Here is a 22,569-nt window from a genome sequence, read left to right on the forward strand (position 1 = left end):
CTCCAGTCTAGGCAACAGAGAGAGGCTGTCTCAAATAAAGAAAAATACAGGTGGCTCATGCCTATAATCCCAGTATTTTGGGAGATCTGGGTAGGAAGATCGCTTGAGTATAGGAGTTAAAGACCAGCCTGGTCAACACAGCAAGACGTCGTCTACAAAAAAACTTAAAAAGTTACCCAGGCATGCTGGTATATGCCTGTAGTTCCACCTACTTGGGAGGCTGAGGTGGGAGAATTGCTTGAGCCCCAGAGCTCAAGGCTGCAGTGACCTATGATTGTGCCACTGCACTCCAGCCTAGGCAACAGTGATGCTACTTCTAACAAACAAACAAAATAAACACAGAATTTTTTATTTAAAACTAGGCCATTTGGGATTCATAATTTGCTCACTACAGAGCCCCTGGGCCCTGAATAATCAGCAGTGGTAATGAGGTAGTATACACCATGGGCCTCAGCTGAAACTCTGAGACATACTGGCTTCAGGTGTCACCCAGCACATTCAGAGCAGTAGTGACTACCAGGAGAGACTCCTGTTTGAAAAAAGGAGAGGGAAGAGTGAAGAGGACTGTCTTGCAGCTTAGGGACACGCTTGGCCACACTGGGAAGAGTACCAGGTGGGCTAGTGGGGTCCATGAATCCAGGCGTTGGCTGTTGGATGGCATTTCAGGACCTACCCTAAAACAGAGGGGAACCCACTGTCCTGAAGGTGAGTCCCAGGCCCCGCAGCATCCAGCATGAGCTAACTGAGGAGCCCTGGGCCTTAAGTAACATTGGTGGTACCCTGGCAATACTCCCCTCCCCATGGGCCTGTGGTGCTGGAGGACATAGGAGCAACTCCTCTGCCTGAAGAAAGGGGAAGGAAGAATGGTAATACAGAGAATTCTGGACTTATCCAAGATCACCAAGGTGGTACCTCTATGAGTTTAAAAGAACTACAGCATTGCTGAGTTTGAGGTACCCCCTAACACAGATACAGTTACAATGACTGAAGACATAGATTGCAACACTCTATTCTCTTTGAATACTTGGAATACCTTCCAACAAGAATGTACAAACAAGTGTAGACTGTGAAGACTATAATAAATACCTGACTCTTCAATGTGCAGACATCCATGAACACTCACAAGCATTAAGACCAGGCGTCTCCAAACTACAGCCCGCGGGCCGCATGCGGCTCCCTGAGGCCATTTATCCGCCCCCCCTGCCGCACTTCAGGAAGGGGCACCTCTTTCATTGGTGGTCAGTGAGAGGAGCACCGTATGTGGCGGCCCTCCAACGGTCTGAGGGACAGTGAACTGGACCCCTGTGTAAAAAGTTTGGGGACGCCTGATTAAGACCATCTAGGAAAATAAACCCTCACCAAATGAACTAAATAAGGCACTGGGGGCCAATCCTGCAGAGAAAGATATGTGACCTTTCAGTTAAAGAACTCAAAATAGCTGTTTTGGGGAAACTCAAAGAAATTCAAGATAACACAGAGAAGGAATTCAGAATTCTATCAGGTAAATTCAACAAACATTGAAATAATTAAGCAGAAATTCTGGAGTGGAAAGATGCAACTGACATACTCAAGAATGCATCAGTCTTTGTTTTTTGGAGATGGAGTTTTGCTCTTGTTGCCCAGGCTGGAGTGCAATAGCGCAATCTCAGCTCACTGCAACCTCCGTCTCCTAGGTTTAAGTGATTCTTCTGCCTCAGCCTCCCAGATAGCTGGGATTACAGGTGTCCACTACCATGCCCAGCTAATTTTGTATTTTTAGTAGAGACAAGGCTTCACCATGTTGGGCAGGCTGATCTCAAACTCCTGACCTCAAGTGATCCACCTGCCTGGGCCTCCCAAAGTGCTGGGATTACAGGCATCAGTCACTGTGCTTGACCCTTTTTTTCCCCTTTTTTTTTGAAACAGAGTCTCGCTCTGTCACTCTGTCACCCAGGCTGGAGTGCAGTGGTGCAAACTTGGCTCACTGCAACCTCTACCTCCCAGGCTACAGCCATCCTCTCTCCCCTTATAAATAAGAACCAGAAAACACATAACAAAATGGCAGGAATAAAAGTTCTTATTTATCAATAATATCACTGAATGTAAATGGGCTAAACTCTTTAATCAAAAGACACAGTGTGGCTGAATGGATAAAAAAGCTCCAATGATCTGTTGTCTACAAGAAACACACTTTAACTATAAAGACACACAGACTGAAAATAAAGAAATGGAAAAAGATATTCACTGTCAACGGAAACCAAAAAAGAACAGGAGTATTTGTATTAAATAAAATAGATTTCAAGACAAAAACTATAAAAAGAGACGAAGAGGCACTTCACTTCAAAGCTGGCTCTTGGAAGGTGAGCGGAAAGCGACGCGGCTGTGGTAGTTGCCTCTGCGGCCACCGTGGAATAATAAGCCGGGATCTACCATACCTACTGACTAACTATGGAAGATTATACTAAAATAGAGAAAACTGGAGAAGGTACCTATGGAGTTGTGTATAAAGGTAGACGCAAAACTACAGGTCAAGTGGTAGCCATGAAAAAAATCTGACTGGAAAGTGAAGAGGAAGGGGTTCCTAGTACCGCAATTCGGGAAATTTCTCTATTAAAAGAACTCCGTCATCCAAATATAGTCAGTCTTCAGGATGTGCTTATGCAGGATTCCAGGTTGTATCTCATCTTTGAATTTCTTTCCACGGATCTGAAGAAATACTTGGATTCTATCCCTCCTGACCAATACATGGATTCTTCACTTGTTAAAGAGTTATTTATACCAAATCCTACAGAGGATTGTGTTTTGTCACTCTAGAAGAGTTCTTCACAGAGACTTAAAACCTCAAAATCTCTTGATCGATGACAAAGGAACAATTAAACTGGCTGATTTCGGCCTTGCTAGAGCTTTTGGAATACCTATTAGAGTATATACACATGAGGTAGTAACACTCTGGTACAGATCACCAGAAGTATTGCTGGGGTCAGCTAGTTACTTGACTCCAGTTGACATTTGGAGTACAGGCACCATATTTGCTGAACTAGCATCTAAGAAACCACTTTTCCATGGGAATTCAGAAATTGATCAACTGTTCAGGATTTTCAGAGCTTTGGGCACTCCCAATAATGAAGTCTGGCCAGAAGTGGAATCTTTACAGGACTATAAGAATACATTTCCCGGCTGGGCACAGTGGCTCAAGCCTGTAATCCCAGCACTCTGGGAGGCCAAGGCGGGTGGATCATGAGGTCAAGAGATCGAGACCATCCTGGTCAACATGGTGAAACCCCGTCTCTACTAAAAATACAAAAAATTAGCTGGGCATGGTGGCACGTGCCTGTAATCCTAGCTACTCAGGAGGCTGAGGCAGGAGAATTGCCTGAACCCAGGAGGCGGAGGTTGCGGTGAGCCGAGATTGTGCCATTGCACTCCAGCCTGGGTAACAAGAGCGAAACTCTGTCTCAAAAAAAAAAAGAATACATTTCCCAAGTGGAAACCAGGAAGCCTAGCATCCCATGTCAAAAACTTGGATGAAAATGGCTTGGATTTGCTCTCAAAAATGTCAATCTACGATCTAGCCAAAAGAATTTCTGGCAAAATGGCACTGAATCATCCATATTTTCATGATTTGGACAATCAGATTAAGAAGATGTAGCTTTCTGACAAAAAGTTTCCACATCTTTTATCAAGAAGAGATAGTTGTGTTTTTATTGTTAACTGTGTCTATTTTTGTCTTATATATTTCTTTGTTGTTTTTTTTTTTTGAGACGGAGTTTCGCTCTTGTTACCCAGGCTGGAGTGCAATGGCGTGAGCTCGGCTCACCACAACCTCCGCCTCCTGGGTTCAGGCAATTCTCCTGCCTCAGCCTCCTGAGTAGCTGGGATTACAGGCACATGCCACCATGCCCAGCTAATTTTTTATATTTTTAGTAGAGACGGGGTTTCACCATGTTGACCAGGATGGTCTCGATCTCTTGACCTTGTGATCCACCCGCCTCGGCCTCCCAAAGTGCTGGGATTACAGGCTTGAGCCACCGCGCCCGGCGTGTCTTATATATTTCTCTGTGGTCAAACTTAAGCTGTACTTCATCTTCTAATTTCAAAAGTATAACTTAAAATGTAAATATTCTATATGAATTTAAATACAATTCTGTATATGTGTGTAGGTCTCACTGTACCAACTATTTGTTACTATAATAAAACTATGATATTGCTGTCAGAAAAAAAAAAAGAGATGAAGAAAGTCACAATATAATAATAAAGGGGTCAATTCAGTAAAAGGATGTAAACATTGAAAATATCTATGCTGGCCAGGTGAGGTGGTTCATGCCTGTAAACTCAGCACTTTGGGAGGCTGAGATGGGTGGAACGTGAGGTCAGGAGTTCAAGAAACGCCTAGCCAAGATGGTGAAACCCCATCTAAACTAAAAATACAAAAATTAGCCAGGCATGGTGGCTCATGCCTGTAATCCCAGCACTTTGGGAGGCCAAAACAGATCACTTGAAGTCAGTAGTTCAAGACCAGCCTCGGTAACATAGTGAAACCCTTTGTCTACTAAAAATACAAAAATTAGCTGGGCATGTGGTCTATAATCCCAGCTACTTGGGAGACTGAGGCAGGAGAATCACTTGAACCTGGAAGGTAGAGGTTGCAGTGAGCTGAGATCACACCACTGCACTCCAGGCCTAGGCGACAGACTGAGACAAGGAGAAGGAGGAGGGGGAGGGGAAGAGGGGAAAAAGGTCTAATACCATCTAACACCAATCCTACTCAAACTATTTGAAAAAACAGAGAAGTGAATACTTCCAAACTCATTCTATGGGGCCAGTATTACCCTGATACTAAAATCTGATAAAGACATATAAAAAAATAAATAAAATAAAATAAAAATAAACTACAGGCCAGGCCAGGCACAGTGGCTCACGCCTGTAATCCCAGCACTTTGGGAAGCCGAGGTGGGCAGATCACGAGGTCAGGAGTTCAAGACCAGCCTGAACAACATGGTGAAACCCCGTCTCTACTAAAAATACAAAAATTAGCCAGGCATGGTAGCGCACATTTGTAATCCCAGCTACTCAGGAGACTGAGGCAGGAGAATCACTTGAACCTGAGAGGTGGAGATTGCAGTGAGCCAAGACTGCGCCACTGCACTCCTGCCTGAGTGACAGAGTGAGACTCTGTCTTAAAAAGAAAAAAAACTACAGGCCAATATCCCTAATGAACATTGATGTAAAAATCCTCAAAAAACTACTAGCAAACTGAATTCAACAATACATAAAAAGATAATTCATCATGACCAAGTGGGATTTATCCTGGGGATGCAAGGATGATTCAACACATGCTAATCAATCAATGTGATACATCACATCAACAAATGAAGGAGATAAACTATATGATCATTTCAATTAATGCTGAAAAAGCATTTGATAAAATCCAACATCCCTTCATAATAAAAACTCTTAAAAGTGATATAGAAAGAGCACACCTCAACATAATAAAAGCCATATACGACAGACCCATAGCTAGTATACTGAAAGGGGAAAAACTGAAAGCCTTTCCTCTAAGATCTGAAACACACCAAGGATCCCCACTTTCACCACTGTTATTCAATACAGTACTGGAAGACCTAGTTAGAGCAAGCAGACAAGAGAAAGAAAGTGCATTCGAACTGGAAAAGAGGAAGTCAAATTCTTCTTGTCTATAGATAATGTGATCTTATATTCGTAAAAACCTAAAGACTCCATGCTAAAAAAACGACTAGAACTGATAAATTCACAAAAGTTGCGGGATACAAAATTAGCAGCCCTGCTATATGCTAACAGTGAACAATCCGAAAAAGAAATCAAGAAAGTAATCCCATTAACAACAGCTACAAATAAAATTAAATACCTAGGAATTAAACAAATAAGTAAAAGGTATCTAAAATAAAAACCATCATTGGTGAAAGAAATTGAAGCAACACACCAAAAAAAATGGAAAGATAACTCATTCATGTTCATGGACTGGAAGAATCAATATTGTTAAAATGTCCATACAACCTAAAGCAATCTACAGATTCAGTGTAAGCTCTGTCAATATACCAATGACATTAGTCATGGAAATAGGAAAAACAATCCTAAAATTTATGTGGAACCACAAAAACCCAGAATAGCCAAAGCTATCCAAAGAAAAAAGAACAAAAGGGAGAAATCACATTATCTGACTTCAAATTATACAACAAAGCTACAGTAACCAAAACAGCATGGTATTGGCATAAAAACAGACATACAGACCAATGGAATAGAAAAGAGAATCCAGAAAAAAATTCATACATCTACAGCAAACTCAATTTCAAGAAAGGTGCCAATAACATACAATAGGGAAAAGACAGTTTCTTTAATAAATGGTGCTGTGCCTTAAGCAGAGGTAAGGGTTTGTTGTACAGATTTAAGTTGATGCCTTCTGCATTGATAAAGAGTCTCTAGAGATTTAGTCTTTCTTTTCTTCCTGGTGCAGAGAGAAAGACACCCTGTCAAATGGATATTCCTTTACAAATGTACATTTCCCTTACAAAAGGGCAACTTTGCAGAACTACTCCTCTATCTGCAGTTTCTCAGGATAAGCAGCTCACAATAATCAACATGCCAGGCCGGGTGCCTGTAATCCCAGCACTTTGGGAGGCCGAGGCGGGCGGGTGGATCACGAGGTCGAGGCGGGTGGATCACGAGGTCGAGAGATCAAGACCATCCTTGTCAACATGGTGAAACCCCGTCTCTACCAAAAATACAAAAAATCAGCTGGGCATGGTGGTGTGTGCCTGTAATCCCAGCTACTCAGGAGGCTGAGGCAGGAGAATTGCCTGAACCCGGGAGGCGGAGGTTGCGGTGAGCCGAGATCGCGCCACTGCACTCCAGCCTGGGTAACAAGAGCGAAACTCCGTCTCAAAAAAAAAAATAATAATAATAATCAACATGCCAAAGAGGTATATTTTTGAAACCACCTTTGCAAAAATTACAACAGTGAGAAAACCTGACATAGCTGACTTTGTCTTTGCTTTTAACCTCACAAGCGCTTTGTTCATTCCTGGGTGCTGGCAATGCTAACTATGAGAGGAATTCAGTTTAGAGTTTAACTTTAAAACAAAGATGATAATAGTCCTTTCCCAAAACTAACCCCCTCCTTGCTCAGAGACGGAAAGCACCTTTGTAAAATGACACGAGGTTAGAACTATGGTTTAGGAGTTCTGTAGCCAAAGGCAACAAGAATTTTGTAACCTCCACAATTGCTCCTATAGATAGCATCGCTATTGTAAAACATAAAACCGGTGGTTGAGGTATCATTCAGATCTTGCATTTTGATGGACCAATTGGTGTCACCTGGACCAGTAGCCCACATGAAGAAACTGCCTCAACTGGTACTGTGACCCCTACTCAGGAACTGACCCAGGGCAAGAAGACAGTTTCAATTCCCTATGATTTTATCTGAGACCCAACCAATCAGCATTCCCCATTCCCTAGCCCATTGCCTACCAAACTTTCCTCGAAAAACCCTAGCTTCTGAATTCTCAAGGAGGCAAATTCGAGAATTATCACCTGTTTTCCCTTGGTTGGTCTTGTGACAATTAAACTTTTTCTTTGCTGCAAACAAAATAAACAAGTGGTGCTGGGAAAACTGGATGTCCACATGCAGAAGAATGACACTAGACCCATCTCTCTCATTATATACAAAATTCAAAGGAAAATGGATTAAAGACTTAAATCTGGCCAGGCGTGGTGGCTCACTCCTATAATCCCAGCACTTCAGGAGGCCGAGGTGGGTGGATCACCTGTGGTTGGGAGTTCAAGACCAGACTGACCAATATGGAGAAACCCCATCTCTACTAAAAATACAAAAAAGTAGCTGGGTGTGGTGGCACATGCCTGTAATCCCAGCTACTTAGGAGGCTGAGGCAGGAGAATCGCTTGAACCTGGGAGGCAGAGGTTGCAAATAAGCTGAGATTGTGCCATTTGCACTCCAGCCTGTGCAACCAGAGTGAAATTCCACCTTAAAAAAAAAAAAAAGACAAACTTAAATCTAAGACTTCAAACTGAGAAACTACTAAAAGAAAATACCGGCGCCAGGTGCGGTGGCTCAAGCCTGTAATCCCAGCACTTTGGGAGGCCGAGGCGGGTGGATCACGAGGTCGAGAGATCGAGACCATCCTGGTCAACATGGTGAAACCCCGTCTCTACTAAAAGTGCAAAAAATTAGCTGGGCATGGTGGCACGTGCCTGTAATCCCAGCTACTCAGGAGGCTGAGGCAGGAGAATTGCCTGAACCCAGGAGGCGGAGGTTGCGGTGAGCCGAGATCGCACCATTGCACTCCAGCCTGGGTAACAAGGGCGAAACTCCGTCTCAAAAAAAAAAAAAAAAGAAAATACCGGAGAACCTCTCCAGGACATTGGACTGGACAGAGTTTTTGAGTAATACCCCACAAGCACAGGCAATGAAGCAAAAATGGACAAATGGGATCACATCAAGTCAAGAAGCTGCCACAGAGCTAAGGAAACAATCAATACAGTGAGGAGAAAACCCACAGAATGGGAGAAAATATTTGTAAACTATCCATCTGACAAGGGATTAATATCCAGAATACATAAGGAGCTCAAACAACTCTGTATTTAAAAATACTAATAATCCAATTTAAAAATAGGCAAAAAATCTGAATAGGTATTTCTCAAAAGAAGACAAATGGAAAAACAGCATGTGAAAAGGTGCTCAATATCACTGAACATCAGAAAAATGTAAATCAAAGCTACAATGAGATATCATCTCACCTAAGTTTAAATGGCTTTTATCCAAAAGACAGATAAGGATGAATGCTGGTGAGGACGTGGAAAAAAGGAACCATTGGTATATTGTTGGTGTGCATGTAAATTAGTACAACCACTGTGGAGGACAGTTTGGAGGTTCCTCACAAAACTAAAACTAAGCTGGGCACGGTGGCTCATGCCTGTAATCCCAGTACCTTAGGAGGCCAAAGGGGGCACATCACTTGAGGTCAAGAGTTCAAGACCAGCCTGGTCAACATGGTGAAACTCTGTCTCTACAAAAAATACAAAAATTAGCCAGTCATGGTGGCGTGCACTTGTAATCCCAGCTACTCAGGAGGCTAAGGCAAGAGAATTGCTTGAACTGGGAGGCAGAGTTTGCAGTGAGGCTAAATCGCACCACTGCACTCCAGCCTGGGAGACAGAGCAAGACTCCATCTCAAAAAGAAATAAATAACAAATGATATCTTGTCATTTGCAACAACACAAATGGAGCCGAAAATTATGTTAAGTGAAACAAGTGAGTTTTTCACCATACTGATGCTGGGAAAAGAAAAAGTGAAACAAGCCAGGCACAGCAAGACAAACTTCACATGTTTTCACTTATTTGTGGGAGCTAAAAGTTAAACAACTGAACTCATAGAAATAGAGAATAGAAGGATGTCTGCCAGAGACTGGGAAGGGTAGCAGGGTGGGAGGAGGTAGATACGGTTAATGGGTACAAAAAAACCAGGAAGAATAAGACCTAGTATTTGATAGCACAACAGGGTGACATAGTCAATAATAATTTAACTGTACATTTAAAACCAACTAGGCCGGGCGCGGTGGCTCAAGCCTGTAATCCCAGCACTTTGGGAGGCCGAGACGGGTGGATCACGAGGTCGAGAGATCGAGACCATCCTGGTCAACATGGTGAAACCCTGCCTCTACTAAAAATACAAAAAATTAGCTGGGCATGGTGGCTCGTGCCTGTAATCCCAGCTACTCAGGAGGCTGAGGCAGGAGAATTGCCTGAACCCAGGAGGCGGAGGTTGCGGTGAGCCGAGATCGTGCCATTGCACTCCATCCTGGGTAACGAGTGAAACTCCGCCTCAAAAAAAAAAAAAAAACCAACTAAAAGAGTATAATTGAATTTATTCTTTGTAGCACAAAGAATGCTTGAGGTGATAATTCCATTTACCCTGATGTGATTATTATGCCTAGTATGCCTGTATCAAAATAATCACATTTACCCCAAATATATATACCTACTAAATACTCACAGAAACTAAAAACACTTTTTAAAAAGTAGGCCATGTATTCTAATACCAAAAAATATAAGGCACTTAGGAATAAAGCTCTCCAAGAAAATTTAAAAACCCTATGAGGTGGGGTGTGGTGGCTCATGCCTGTAATCCCAGCACTTTGGGAGGCCGAGGCAGGCAGATCACCTGAGGTCAGGAGTTTAAGACCAGCCTGGTCAGCACAATGAAACCCCGTCTCTACCAAAAAATAAAAAAATTAGCTGGGTGTGGTGACCTACACCTGTAGTCCCAGCTACTGGGGAGGTTCAGGTGGGAGAATTGCTTGAACCTGGGAGCAGAGGTTGCAGTGAGCTGACATTGTACCACTGCACTCCAGCCTGGGTGACAGAGTGAGACCCTGTCTCAAAACGAAACAAAAAAGCCCTGTGAAAATATACTCAAAAATGAGAGACCAAAATTAACACAAGTACTGTGTTCATGGATAGGAGGATTCAACATCTTAATTATTTATGTCAATTCCTTTAATTCAATGCAACTCAATCTAAAGCTCAACAGTATTTTTCATGGACTTGGTAAATTGATTCTAAAATGTGTAAGGAAAAGGAAGGAGGCGGGGTGCAGTGGCTTACACCTGTAATCCCAGCACTTTGGGAGGCCAAGGAAGGCAGATCACTTGAGGTCAGGAGTTCGAGACCAGCCTGGCCAACATGGCAAAACTCTTTCCCTACTAAAAATACAAAAAATTAGCTGGGCATGGTGGTGTACGTCTGTAATCTCAGCTACTCTGGAGGCTTAGGCATGAGAATTGCTTGAACCCGTGAAGCAGAGGTTGCAGTAAGCTGAGATCATGCCACTGCAACTCCAGCCTGGGGGACAGAGTGAGACTCTGTCTCAAAAAAAGAAAAGAGCTAAGAACAGTTGATTTTAAAATTCTTACATTTCCACACATAATAAAAAAAGAGCAATTTCATGAAACCCTCTACTTCATCACCCAGATTCAACAGTGAACAATATTTTGCTACACTTAACTTCATTCATCCAACCTCTCCTTTTTGTTGGCTAAAATATATATACATACATACATATATACATACATATATATATATATTTTGAGACAGAGTCTCACTTGCTGTGTCAACCAGGCTGCAGTACAGTGGCTCAATCTCAGTTCATTGTAACCTCTGCCTTCCGGGTTGAAGCAATTCTCCTGTCTCAGCCTCTTGAGTAGGGGGATTATAGACGTCCACCACCAAGCCTGGCTATTTTTTTTTGTATTTTTAGTACAGATGGGGTTTCACCATACTGGCCAAGCTGGTCTTGAACTCCTGACCTTGGGATCCACCCACCTTGGCTCCCAAAGTGCTGGGATTCTAGGCACGCCTGGCCAGGGATAATATTTTAAAACCCCAGACTTCATGTAATTTCACCCCAGTATACTTAAGTAAACATCTCTAAAACATAAACATTCTTACATAACCATAATGACATTTTCATACCTAACAAAATTCACAATAATGCCACAGTAGCATCTAATATCTAGTTCCTATTCAAATTTTCCTGATTCAGATTTCCCAACTGTCTCATGCAGTTGCCAAAATGATTTTGAAGAAGAAAAACAAGGTGTATGGGAGTTAACAGATTTTAAGACTTATTAAAGACATTGTAGTATTTCAGCAGCAATGGAAAAAAAAAAAAAAAACCAAAACCAAAAACACCCACCACTGGAACAGAAGAGTGTGCCCACAAATGGACCCAACAGTGTGCCCAGAAATAGAACCCAAGTTCCAATACTGGAACTTGGTATTCCAAGAGTTTGGGGAATTTGGCATTACAACTCATTGGGAAAAGGACAGACTATTAATAGTACTGCAATAACTGGTGAAAAAATACATGATCCGGCCGGGCACAGTGGCTCAAGCCTGTAATCCCAGCACTTTGGGAGGCCGAGGCGGGTGGATCACAAGGTCAAGAGATCGAGACCACCCTGGTCAACATGGTGAAACCCCATCTCTACTAAAAATACAAAAAATTAGCTGGGCATGGTGGCTCGTGCCTGTAATCCCAGCTACTCAGGAGGCTGAGGCAGGAGAATTGCCTGAATCCAGGAGGCGGAGGTTGCGGTGAGCCGAGATCGCGCCATTGCACTCCAGCCTGGGTAACAAGAGCGAAACTCCGTCTCAAAAAAAAAAATACATGATCCTACCTGGGTGCAGTGGCTCATGCCTATAATCCAAACACTTTGGGAGGCTAAGGCAGGAGGATGGCTTGAGGCTAGGAGTTCAAGACCAACCTGGCCAACATAGAAAGACTCTTCTCTACTGAAAAAAATAAAAAATCCTGGATCCTCATATCATACAACAAAGAAAAAACTTGTTGATGAAATAAAGATCTAAGTATTAAAATAAATATTTTAAAATTTTTAGAAGAAAATACAAAATTCTTTGTAATCCAGAATCAAGAAACCACACAAAAGGCAGCCTTTAAAGGTTTGAAAAAAATTAACAAATTCAATCATATTAAAATTTAACTTTCAGTACCTCAAAGATACCATAAATAAACAAAGTCTAGCCAAAGACTGGGAGATGATATCTGCAATGTGTGTTTCTGACAAAAGATCAGTATCAAGAATATAAAAGAATTCTGGCTGGTTGCTGTGGCTCACGCCTGTAATTCCAGTTCTTTTGGAGGCTGATGCTGGAGGATTGTTTGAGGCCAGGAGTTTGACACCAGCCTGGACAACAAAGTGAAACCTCATCTCTATTAAAAAAACAAAAAGTATGAATAAGTCCAACAAATCAGTAGGACCAAAAAAAAGTAAGTAATCCAACAGAAAAACAGGAGAAAATCTTAAGAAGCCAGTAAATGTAAGAAAACATGATGAATTTTATCAGTAATCAGATAAATGTTAATTGAAACAATAAGTACATACTATTTTCAATCTATGTAACTGACAAATGTTTTAAAGTCTGACAATGCAAATGATGTTGAGAATGTGGTGGGACAGTAAACTGGTCCAATCATTCTGGAGAGCAATTTGACTATATCTGGTGAAGCTGATGGCTGTGATACTCTGAAGCAACAATTCATAATTTGTTTCAATTACAGCTACATTCTCTAGAGAAACTCAACACTGCATACATGATGACTCACAGATGACTATCCATAGAAGGAATGTATTAGGGGAAAATGTTTAAAAAAACAGCCTGTTCATCAACAAGAATTTGGATAGAAAATTTCAGTGGAATCATATAATGGAATCTAATCATCAATGAGCATGAATAAACTGGATATACATGTATCATAAAATATGGAGGATTTCAGAAATAATGTTGATTCAGAATAACAAGTTGCAGGCCAGGTGTGGTGGCTCACACTTGTAATCCTAGTACTTTGGGAGGCTGAGGCAGGCAGATCACCTGAGGTCAGTGGTTGGGAGGCTGAGGCAGGAGAACTGCTTAAACCTGGGAAGCAGAGGCTGCAATGAGCTGAGATCACGCAACTGCACTCCAGCCTGTGTGACACAGTGGGACCCTGTCTCCAAAAACAAAGAAAAAAAAAATAGCAAGTTGCAGAAGAATATACCAAATATGGGCTAAAGTATGCGATACTGGCTGGGTACAGTGGCTCATACCTGTAATCTCAGCACTTTGGAAGGCCAAGGTGGGAAGATCACTTGAGCCCACATGTTGAAGAACAGCCTAGTCAACATAGTGAGACCCTACCTCTACAAAAATTAAAAAGGAAAAGGCCAGGCGTGGTGGCTCATGCCTATAATCCTAGCACTTTGGGAGGCTGAGGCAGGTGGATCACGAGGTCAAGAGATCAAGACTATCCTGGTCAACATGGTGAAACCCCGTCTCTACTAAAAAAATACAAAAATTAGCTGGGCATGGTGGTGAGCGCCTGTAGTCCCAGCTACTCGGGAGGCTGAGGCAGGAGAATTGCTTGAACCCAGGAGGAGGAGGTTGCGGTGAGCTGAGATTGCGCCATTGCACTCCAGCCTAGGTAACAAGAGCAACTATATTCCAGTAAATTGGAAAATCTAGAAGATATGGATAAATTCCCAGACACTCATGCAACCTACCAAAATTGAACCATTAAGAAATTCAGGGGCCGGGCGCGGTGGCTCAAGTCTGTAATCCCAGCACTTTGGGAGGCCGAGGCGGATGAATCACGAGGTCAGGAGATCGAGACCATCCTGGTTAACATGGTGAAACCGTGTCTCTACTAAAAATACAAAAAATTAGCTGGGCATGGTGGCGCGTGCCTGTAATCCCAGCTAATCAGGAGGCTGAGGCAGGAGAATTGTCTGAACTCCGGAGGCGGAGGTTGCGGTGAGCCGAGATTGCACCATTGCACTCCAGCCTGGGTAACAAGAGCGAAACTCCAACACACACACACACACACAAAAATTAAACACATGCTAGCAAATGAATAGTAGAAATTATGAGTGTTGGAATAAGGTCTGCAGCACCAAATCTTCAATGTTTATAGTACAAAGCATAGACAACGTCTAAAACTGGGGGCGAGGGAAAACACCTCAAGAAACAGGCCAGGTATAGTGACTCACACTGTAATCCCAGCAATTAGGGAGACCTAGGTAGGAAAATCACTTGAGGCCAATAGCCTATCAAGGGCACTAGAGAGAGACCCCCTTTACACAAAAAAACTAAAAACAAAAAATTAACTAGGTACAGTGGCACGGGCCTGTAATCCCAGTTACTTGGGAGGCGGAGGTGGAAAGATTGCTAGAAGGAGTTCAAGGCTGCAGTGACCTACAACTGTTCCACTGCACTCCAGCCTGGGTGACAGAGCAAGATCCTGTCTCCAAAAAAAAAAAAAGAAAGAAAGAAAGTAAAGAAAGGGAAATAGGCTGGGCTCAGTGGCTCACACCTGTAATCGCAGCACTTTGGGAGGCCGAGGTGGGTGGATCACCTGAGGTCAGGAGTTCGAGAGCAGCCTGACCAATATGGTGAAACCAGTCTCTATTAAAAAATACAAAAATTAGCCAGGCGTGGTGGTGGGCATCTGTAATCCCAGCTACCTGAGAGGCTGAGGCAGAAAAATCGCTTGAACCTGGGAGATGGAGGTTGTAGTGAGCCGAAATCATGCCACTGCACTCTAGCCTGAGCGACAGAGCAAGACTCCGGAACAAAATAAATAAAATATATATAAAAAAGAAAGGGAGATAAATGCCAGAAAAAATAGTTAAAAGAATTTAAAGTGGTTGCTCTGAGGAGTGAAAACCACAGATAGAGAGGAGTCAGGCATGTTAAAAGCCTTGGTGTTTTATGCGACTTTTAAAACCATACAGATGTATTATTTGAAAAAAGTAAAAATGAAATATAAAATATTCCACTATGAGTGACCTTCAAGAAGAAATGTCTATTACAAAGAAACAGTGCGGATTCTAGGTCCTGATTTATGCTAAACACAAGGAACGGCCAGATGCAGTGGCTCACACCTGTAATCCCTGCACTTTGTAAGGTTGAGGCTGGAGGATTACTTGAGCCCCGGAGTTTAAGGTTACAGTGAGCTATGATCATGCCACTGCACTCCAGCTCCAGCATGGGCAACAGATAAAGATCCCGTCTCAAAAAAAAAAAAGGCAAGCAACCAAAGAACCTCCAAGGACATTCCGATAACTAGAGAGCTCAATATGCCACCAGTGTGAAGAGCTGAAACCAGTCAATTTTTTTTTTTTAATTTTTATTTTTGAGATGAGGTCTCTGTGTGGCCCAGGCTGGTCTCAAACTCCTGGCCTCAACCAATCCTTCCACGGGATAAAAAGCCAATACTTTTTTTTTCTGAGACAGAGTCTCATTCTTGTCGCCCAGGCTGGAGTGCAATTGAGCAATCTCAGCCATAATCTCTGCCTCCTGGGTTTAAGTGATTCTCCTGCGTCAGCCTCCCAAGTAGCTGGGATTACAGGCGCCTGCCACCACACCTGGCTAATTTTTGTATTTTAGTAGAGATGGGGGTTTCACCATGTTGGCCGGCTGGTCTCAAACTCCTGACCTCAGGTGATCCACCCGACTTGACCTCCCAAAGTGCTGGTATTACAGATGTAAGCCACCGCGCCCAGCCCAAAGGCAATACATTTTTAACAGTGTCTACAAATGCACAAGCCACAGCCCTAGGTACAATGTGAATGGAATTAAATACTGTAGACAATAAACTCAGATAGGAGGATTTCAAATTTTGACAACTGCCACATCAATGACAAAAATACAGCAAAGCACAGGGAAGGAGAGAGGCATACCTGTTTTAGCAGAATGAACAAAGAAGGCCTCTATGGAGGAGACATTTGAGTGAAACTCGGTTGATAAGGAATCAGCTATGCCATGTTCTAGAGGGAAAATATACTAACCAAGAAGCCAGACCAAATGTAATGATCCTGTGATTCTGGGACTAGAATGAATTTAATTTGTACAGGGACAGAAAAGTCAGTGTGGCTACGGTATAGTGAATAAGAGACGGAACTAACAAGATGAGTAAGCCAGGCCTGGTGGCATGTGTCTATAGTCCCAGCCACCTTGGAGGCTGAGGTGGGAGGAGACTTTAGCCCAGGAGTTTGCGGCTGCAGTGAGCTATGGCTGCGCCATTGCACTTCAAAACTTCGGCCTGGGGCACCTCCCCGCACCCCCGCCCTTAAAAAAAAGATGACGAAAGATTCAGGAGAGTTAAGGGTTTTACAAGGAAGTGGCTGTAGTAGGGGATCATAAAACATAAACCAGAAAACAAGGACATGACATCAGTAAAAAAAAAGTTTAAAGAAAAAAAAAGATAGGCTAGGCACAGTGGTTCACGCCTGTAATCCCAGCACTTTGGGAAGCCAAGGTGGGTGGATCACGTGAGGTCAGGAGTTTGAGATCAGCCTAGCCAACATGGTGAAACCCCATCGCTACTAAAAATACAAAAATTAGCCAGGCATGGTGGTGGATGCCTGTAATCTCAGATACTCCAACGGCTGAGGCAGTAGATGTGCTTGAATCCGGGAGGTGGAGGTTCCAGTGAGTCGAGATGGCACCATTGCACTCCAGCCTGGGTGACAGGAGCGAAACTCCATCTCAAATCATAGTAATGATGATGATGATGACGGTAGGAGTAACTAAGAAGAACAAGAGTCAGGTGTTAAGTGAATGCAAGAGAGTACCTGGGAGGCTGGAAGATGACCAAAAAGAGGGAGAATTAATGTTAAATAGGATGACTTCCAAGGAGGTAGGGTTTTTGAAGAAGTGGATTCAAAAGTAGCAACAGTAACCAAAGAAACATCAGGGCACCTGAATTTAAATCCTAGCTTCAGCAATTACTAGCTGTGTGATTTTGACAAATCACTAGTCTCTCACAGCCTCAGGTGCCTCAGGTATAAAATAGGGTTACTTTTAACCACTTTACAGATTGTTTTGAAGGTTAAATGAAATAATGTAGGCAAAAGTGAGTTATGTAATTATGACACAAGTCTTTTCAATTAATATAAAAAGCTACTGAACTCATTTTAGACTTCACATCAATGTTGCTAATGCTAGTGAAATCTGTACACAGAACACACAGATAAGGCACACTGAGTGGATGCAGGTGAGGCAGAAACAGTGACCTGGAAAGATCATGGTATCAAATCGTTCTGAGGACCGAAAAGACAGGCAGTACTTCCCCCCTTAACATACAAGTTCATGCAGTGAAAATAACATACAGCTTCCTCTTCATTTCGATTGAAATTAAAACGGGTTCCGTTTGGGAACACAAAGCACTCATCAATTCTTTTGTCTCTGAAAATGACATGAGTAATTCATTATCAGAGTATGGTCAAGACTAATAAAATGGCTATCAGTCAATTCATAATACAGACATCTTCAAGGTGACTTGAAGAAAAACAACATAAAAGATAACTCACTTTCTTAATGGCGACGATTTGGTTGGTATTCTTATCTCTGGCCTTGTAAACCGTGGCAAACTGGAAAGAAAAACAGGAATAACCTAAGTTTTGTGGGAGCTTCTGTGTTTGTCTTCTTACATTTCGCGAAGCAAAGAGCCCAGATTTCCTGAGCGGACTGGCGACGGCTGGAAACGTGGCGGGTCAGTCTCCGTCCAGCTCCAGGCTGCTCTCCAGCAAGGAGAGGCGGCTCAGGGATTCACCCCCAGATGTAAAGAAGGGGCAGCAAGTGCGTCTGGGCGGTTCCCCCCAACGAGACCGAACAGCCGAGCCGGACCTCTGGCCTCCACGGGAAACCCGGCAAAGGTGAAGGGGCGCGGCGCGGTCCGCTCCGGGCCCTCCCCGTCCCGCCCGAGAGCCTCACCTGTCCCTCTCCAAGGAAGTCCAGTTTCTCATAGCGCTTCGCCCGAGACTTCACGTCCAGAGCCATTCGGCGGCGCAGATCCCGACTCCAGCCGAAAGGGGCGAGCTCCCAGCACAGCAGCAATTTAAAGCTACCTTAAAGCCTTCCACAGCCACTTCCGCCCACCGCGGTGCGTCGCGCTGGTATCCCCGCCCCACTTCCGTGGGGGGCGGAGGAAGCCGCGCGAGGCCGGGGCGGTTGGCTGGCCCCACCCGTCACGTGATTGTCGGTGTCTGAAGCCGAGCATCTTCGATGGCTGCTGTGTCACTCTGTTACCGTTTTTTCTACCTTACCAGGGACTGGTCCGCGTTCTAAGACGGTGTCCCCATGTTCGGGATTTGGTAGGTGTCTATGAATGTGGAAGGTTTGGTTCTGTACCTGTTTCCGCTCGAGCGCGTCCTGGCGCCATGGTTGCTATGGACGCCAAACCCTGCTATCTCAGATGACTGAGACGAGTGCCACGTTCTTGCAAGCTGGTTAAGAGCATTCTTAGTTTAGTCCCTTTATGAAGAAGCAGGCCCAGGGAAACAAAATCCAACTCAACTGAAACGTGCTGTGGGAATCGGCTTCTGGTCCTCCTCAGTTTTCTACTCGGTAAAATGGAAAAAATGAACTACATCACAGGTGGTTGTGGGGATTAAATAAAATGTGCAAAAAGCTTAGACATTAGCTCAATTAATTGAGACAGTGCTGAATTAACTGTTAGCTGTGATGAGTATCCAACCCCTTGATTATCATAGTTTGTCATCACAAACTAATTCATTTATTCAAAAATATATACTGAGTACTTTTTCATTTTTCCCTCTTACGGTGCTGATACTGGTTTTTGTTGTTGTTGTTTTTATTTTTTTATTTTTTTGAGATGGAGTTTCGCTCTTGTTACCCAGGCTGGAATGCAATGGCGCGATCTTGACTCACTGCAACCTCCGCGCTCTGTGTTCAAGCAATTCTCCTGCCTCAGACTCCCAAGTAGCTGGAACTACAGGCGCGCGCCACCATGCCTAGCTAATTGTTGTTGTTTTTGACTGAAACATCCGGGTAGATATTGAGTGTTTTCTACGTGCCAAGCACCATTGTAGAATCTGAGATAGCAGGGAACAAAGATCCCTGCCTTCCAATGGGAGGAGACAAAAAAGTAAAATAAGTGTTATGATACGTAGTAATAAGTGCTGTAGAGATAATAAAGCAGATAAAGGATAATAGAGCAGGACAGAAGCAGGGATGAAGGTTTTAAGTATGGTGGTGCAAGAAAGACATCACTGAAAACCCACGGGAGGGATTGGAGCAGACAAGTGATATGACCTGACTCGCTTCACTCTGGCTGTTGGGAGACTATATTACAGATTTTGAGGGACAAAGAAAACGAGGCCTATTAGAGAACTATTGCAGTAACCCAGATGGCTCTGCTGGTGGATGATTACAAGGTTCTGAGCTAGAGCAACTGTCAACATGGAAATGTTCCTCCACCCCCCTCCCCCAACTTTTTGTTTGTTTTGAGACAGAGTCTCACTCTCGCTCAGGCTGGAATATACTGGCATGATCTGGGCTCGCTGCTGGCCCCATCAGTATTCAGCCACTAGATACAACTAGGGCAAATTACTAACTTTGCTTCCAGTTTCTTCTTCTGTAATAGGAGCTACTCAAAGGATTGCTCCAAGGCTTAAATGACCGAATCCCTGTAAAGCCCTTAGAATAATATTTGACAGTAAGTGTTTACTACATATTAGCCATTATCTTTCAGTCCTTTGTCATTACTTGGGTCTAGGCAAAACTCACACTATGCAGAAAACACACCATCTCTCTTGGGGCAAGTCATACCTAGTGATGCTGGTGTCACATGACTTGTCAGTTTCTTCTGACAGATATTACTTTAATAGTAATGTAACCTCACTTGCAGAAATAAGCTAATGAGCTAAATTTGATGATACTGTTGTGAGACTTGAGGTCCCCAAATGTGCCGTGGGATATGAGTTGATAATCAGTATATTACAGCATGCTGCTGACAAGCAAATTCTCATTTTGGGACATTTAAAATAGGAAAATGAAGACAGCGTTTAGATGATATTCTGAGACAATGAGATACTGTATAAATAAAGTATCATTTGAGCACTTTGAACCAAAAGAAAAAAAAATACCATTACACATTTGCATAGCATGTTTCAGCTTAAAAGCACTTCCACACATCTGTATTAGCCAGCTTCCAAGATGGCCATGATGAGCCTTGCCTTCTGGTATTAATACTGTTGTGTAGTCTTCTCCCACAATGAAACAGGCTGTTCATTCTGTGTGACCAATAGAATATAGCTGAAGTGTGATTTATGAGGCTAGAACAAAAAAGGATGCTGTTGATGCGCATGCTTGGGTTATTTGCTCTGGTGAAAGCCAGCCATGTCATGAATTCACTCAGACAACCATGCGGAGAGAAACTAAGTCCTCCTGTCAACAGCCAGCATCAGCTAGTCAGCTATGTGAGTGAGCCATCTTGGAGGTAGATCAGCCAGCCTCAACCAAGCCTTCAGACTGTAGTCTCAAGTGGCATCTAATTGCAAGCTCATTAGGCACTAAGTCAGAATTGCCCAATGAAGCTGCTTCTGAATTCCTGACCCAGAGAAACCATGAACTATTTAAGAGTTTAGCCACTTAATTTTGTGCTGATTTGTTAACAAAGTAATAGATAACACACTAATTTGATCCTGCCTATCACACTGTGTAGTACTGGAAAGAAAAACAGAAACTCAAACAAATTAAGCAATTTGCTGATTACATATGTTTAAGTGCCTAACCTCTAAATGCAAATACAGGCTATTTGACTGTAAGCCTCACCAGAAGTCTATAATACTATCCTTGGGAGCTTATCCTGGGACGGCAATTCCCACTGCCATGCCTTTTGCCATACCTATACTCACAAATTCTGTAAGAGTGACAGATTTTTTTCATTTTGACTTTCATGGCAGCAGTTGTAGTAAAGATTGCCCTCAGATATACATTCACAGTTCAGTATTAGGATTTCTAATTGTTGGCTCACAGTATTACTCATAGCACTCTTGACTACCTGAATCTGAATTTATTTCTGAAAGCAAAATAATGGCCCTGGGTTTCCTTTTGCTGAAATAAGTAAACTAAGGGGATGGCGGCAGGGCAGGAGCAGAGAATAATGGTCGTTCTAAAGTGTTTTTCCCAAATATTTTTTAAATAATAAAGAAACGAATAATGTGTTTCTTTTTTCTAGTTTGTTTGTTTGTTTTTTGAGTTGGAATCTCGCTCTGTCAACCAGGCTAGAATGCAATGGTGCAATGTCAGCTCACTGCAACCTCTGCCTCCTGCGTTCAAGTGATTCTCTGGCCTTAGCCTTCCTGTAGCTGAGATTACAGGTGTGCTTCACCATGCCTGACTAATTTCTGTATTTTTAGTAGAGATGGGATTTCATCATGTTGGCCAGGCTGGTCTCCAACTCCTGACCTCAGGTAATCCACCTGCCTTGGCCTCACAAAGTGCTGGTATTACAAGTGTGAGCCACTGCACCTAGCCTGAATTGTATTTTCAATGAGTCACCAGAACAGCTTATTGCTAGCATCAAACCCCAATCCCTATCTCATATTTCTGCTGGACAACATTTATTTGCAGTAGGCCACAGCAAAGAATTTACAAGAGAAGTATATCAACTCTGTGGAGTAGTAGAAATAAGTAAAAACCCACAGGCAACTGAGTAAATACAGAAGCATACTCAAAAACAATTCTATCTCTTGCTCATGAACTACCCTTAACTCTCAGGGATCACTTTGTAAAGCATATTCTAGAAATTATTAAAGGTATGGAAGAGAATTTATTTAGCTTTGTGAGGCTTTACTTCACAATATACATACCGTTGGCACAGGAGGGCCCCATTAAAGTTTCATAAACTGCTTAATAAAGTAAATACTTACATTGATTTTATGAGGCTTTCAGACATTAAGTTTGAGAAAGTTAATGGTTATCAGGATTTGTATACAAGATCACGAAACAGTAAAATAAACCAAAGAACAAGACTTCCTTACACCTCCAAAACATAATAAATTGCAATTTCTAGTAAAATCTTTATTCCTATGCTATTTATGCTCTTTTTCTTTAGACTCTTTTGCATGATCTCTTCTGTCTTAATAGTATAGTCACCTATTTTAGCTTGACTATATTTTTATCATTCAGAGTAGGATATACTTATTAAGCCAGTTATACTCCAGTAAACTTC

At 42.8% G+C, this 22,569-nt stretch overlaps 1 protein-coding gene and 1 pseudogene across 2 annotated transcripts in view; one reads left to right on the forward strand and one right to left on the reverse strand.

Annotated features, from left to right (window-relative positions):
• Positions 1 to 18,494, reverse strand: part of CDK7 (cyclin dependent kinase 7) — a 53,347-nt gene extending 34,853 nt beyond the window's left edge. The window contains exons 1-2 of one of the 2 annotated variants that reach the window (XM_039470346.2): positions 18,306 to 18,494; positions 17,903 to 17,962 (exon numbers count right to left, since the gene is read on the reverse strand). In XM_039470346.2, coding sequence (XP_039326280.1) covers positions 17,903 to 17,962; positions 18,306 to 18,371 — 126 coding nt within the window. In that variant the 5' untranslated portion in view covers positions 18,372 to 18,494. The remainder of the gene's footprint in view (positions 1 to 17,902; positions 17,963 to 18,305) is intronic. The other variant, XM_039470349.2, reaches the window with a different exon arrangement.
• Positions 2,324 to 3,712, forward strand: LOC104651044 (cyclin-dependent kinase 1-like; annotated as a pseudogene).
• Positions 18,495 to 22,569: the final 4,075 nt, after the last annotated feature.

The sequence above is a fragment of the Saimiri boliviensis genome, chromosome 1 (genome assembly GCF_048565385.1).
Source record: "Saimiri boliviensis isolate mSaiBol1 chromosome 1, mSaiBol1.pri, whole genome shotgun sequence".
In the NCBI taxonomy this organism is placed as follows: Eukaryota; Metazoa; Chordata; class Mammalia; order Primates; family Cebidae; genus Saimiri; species Saimiri boliviensis.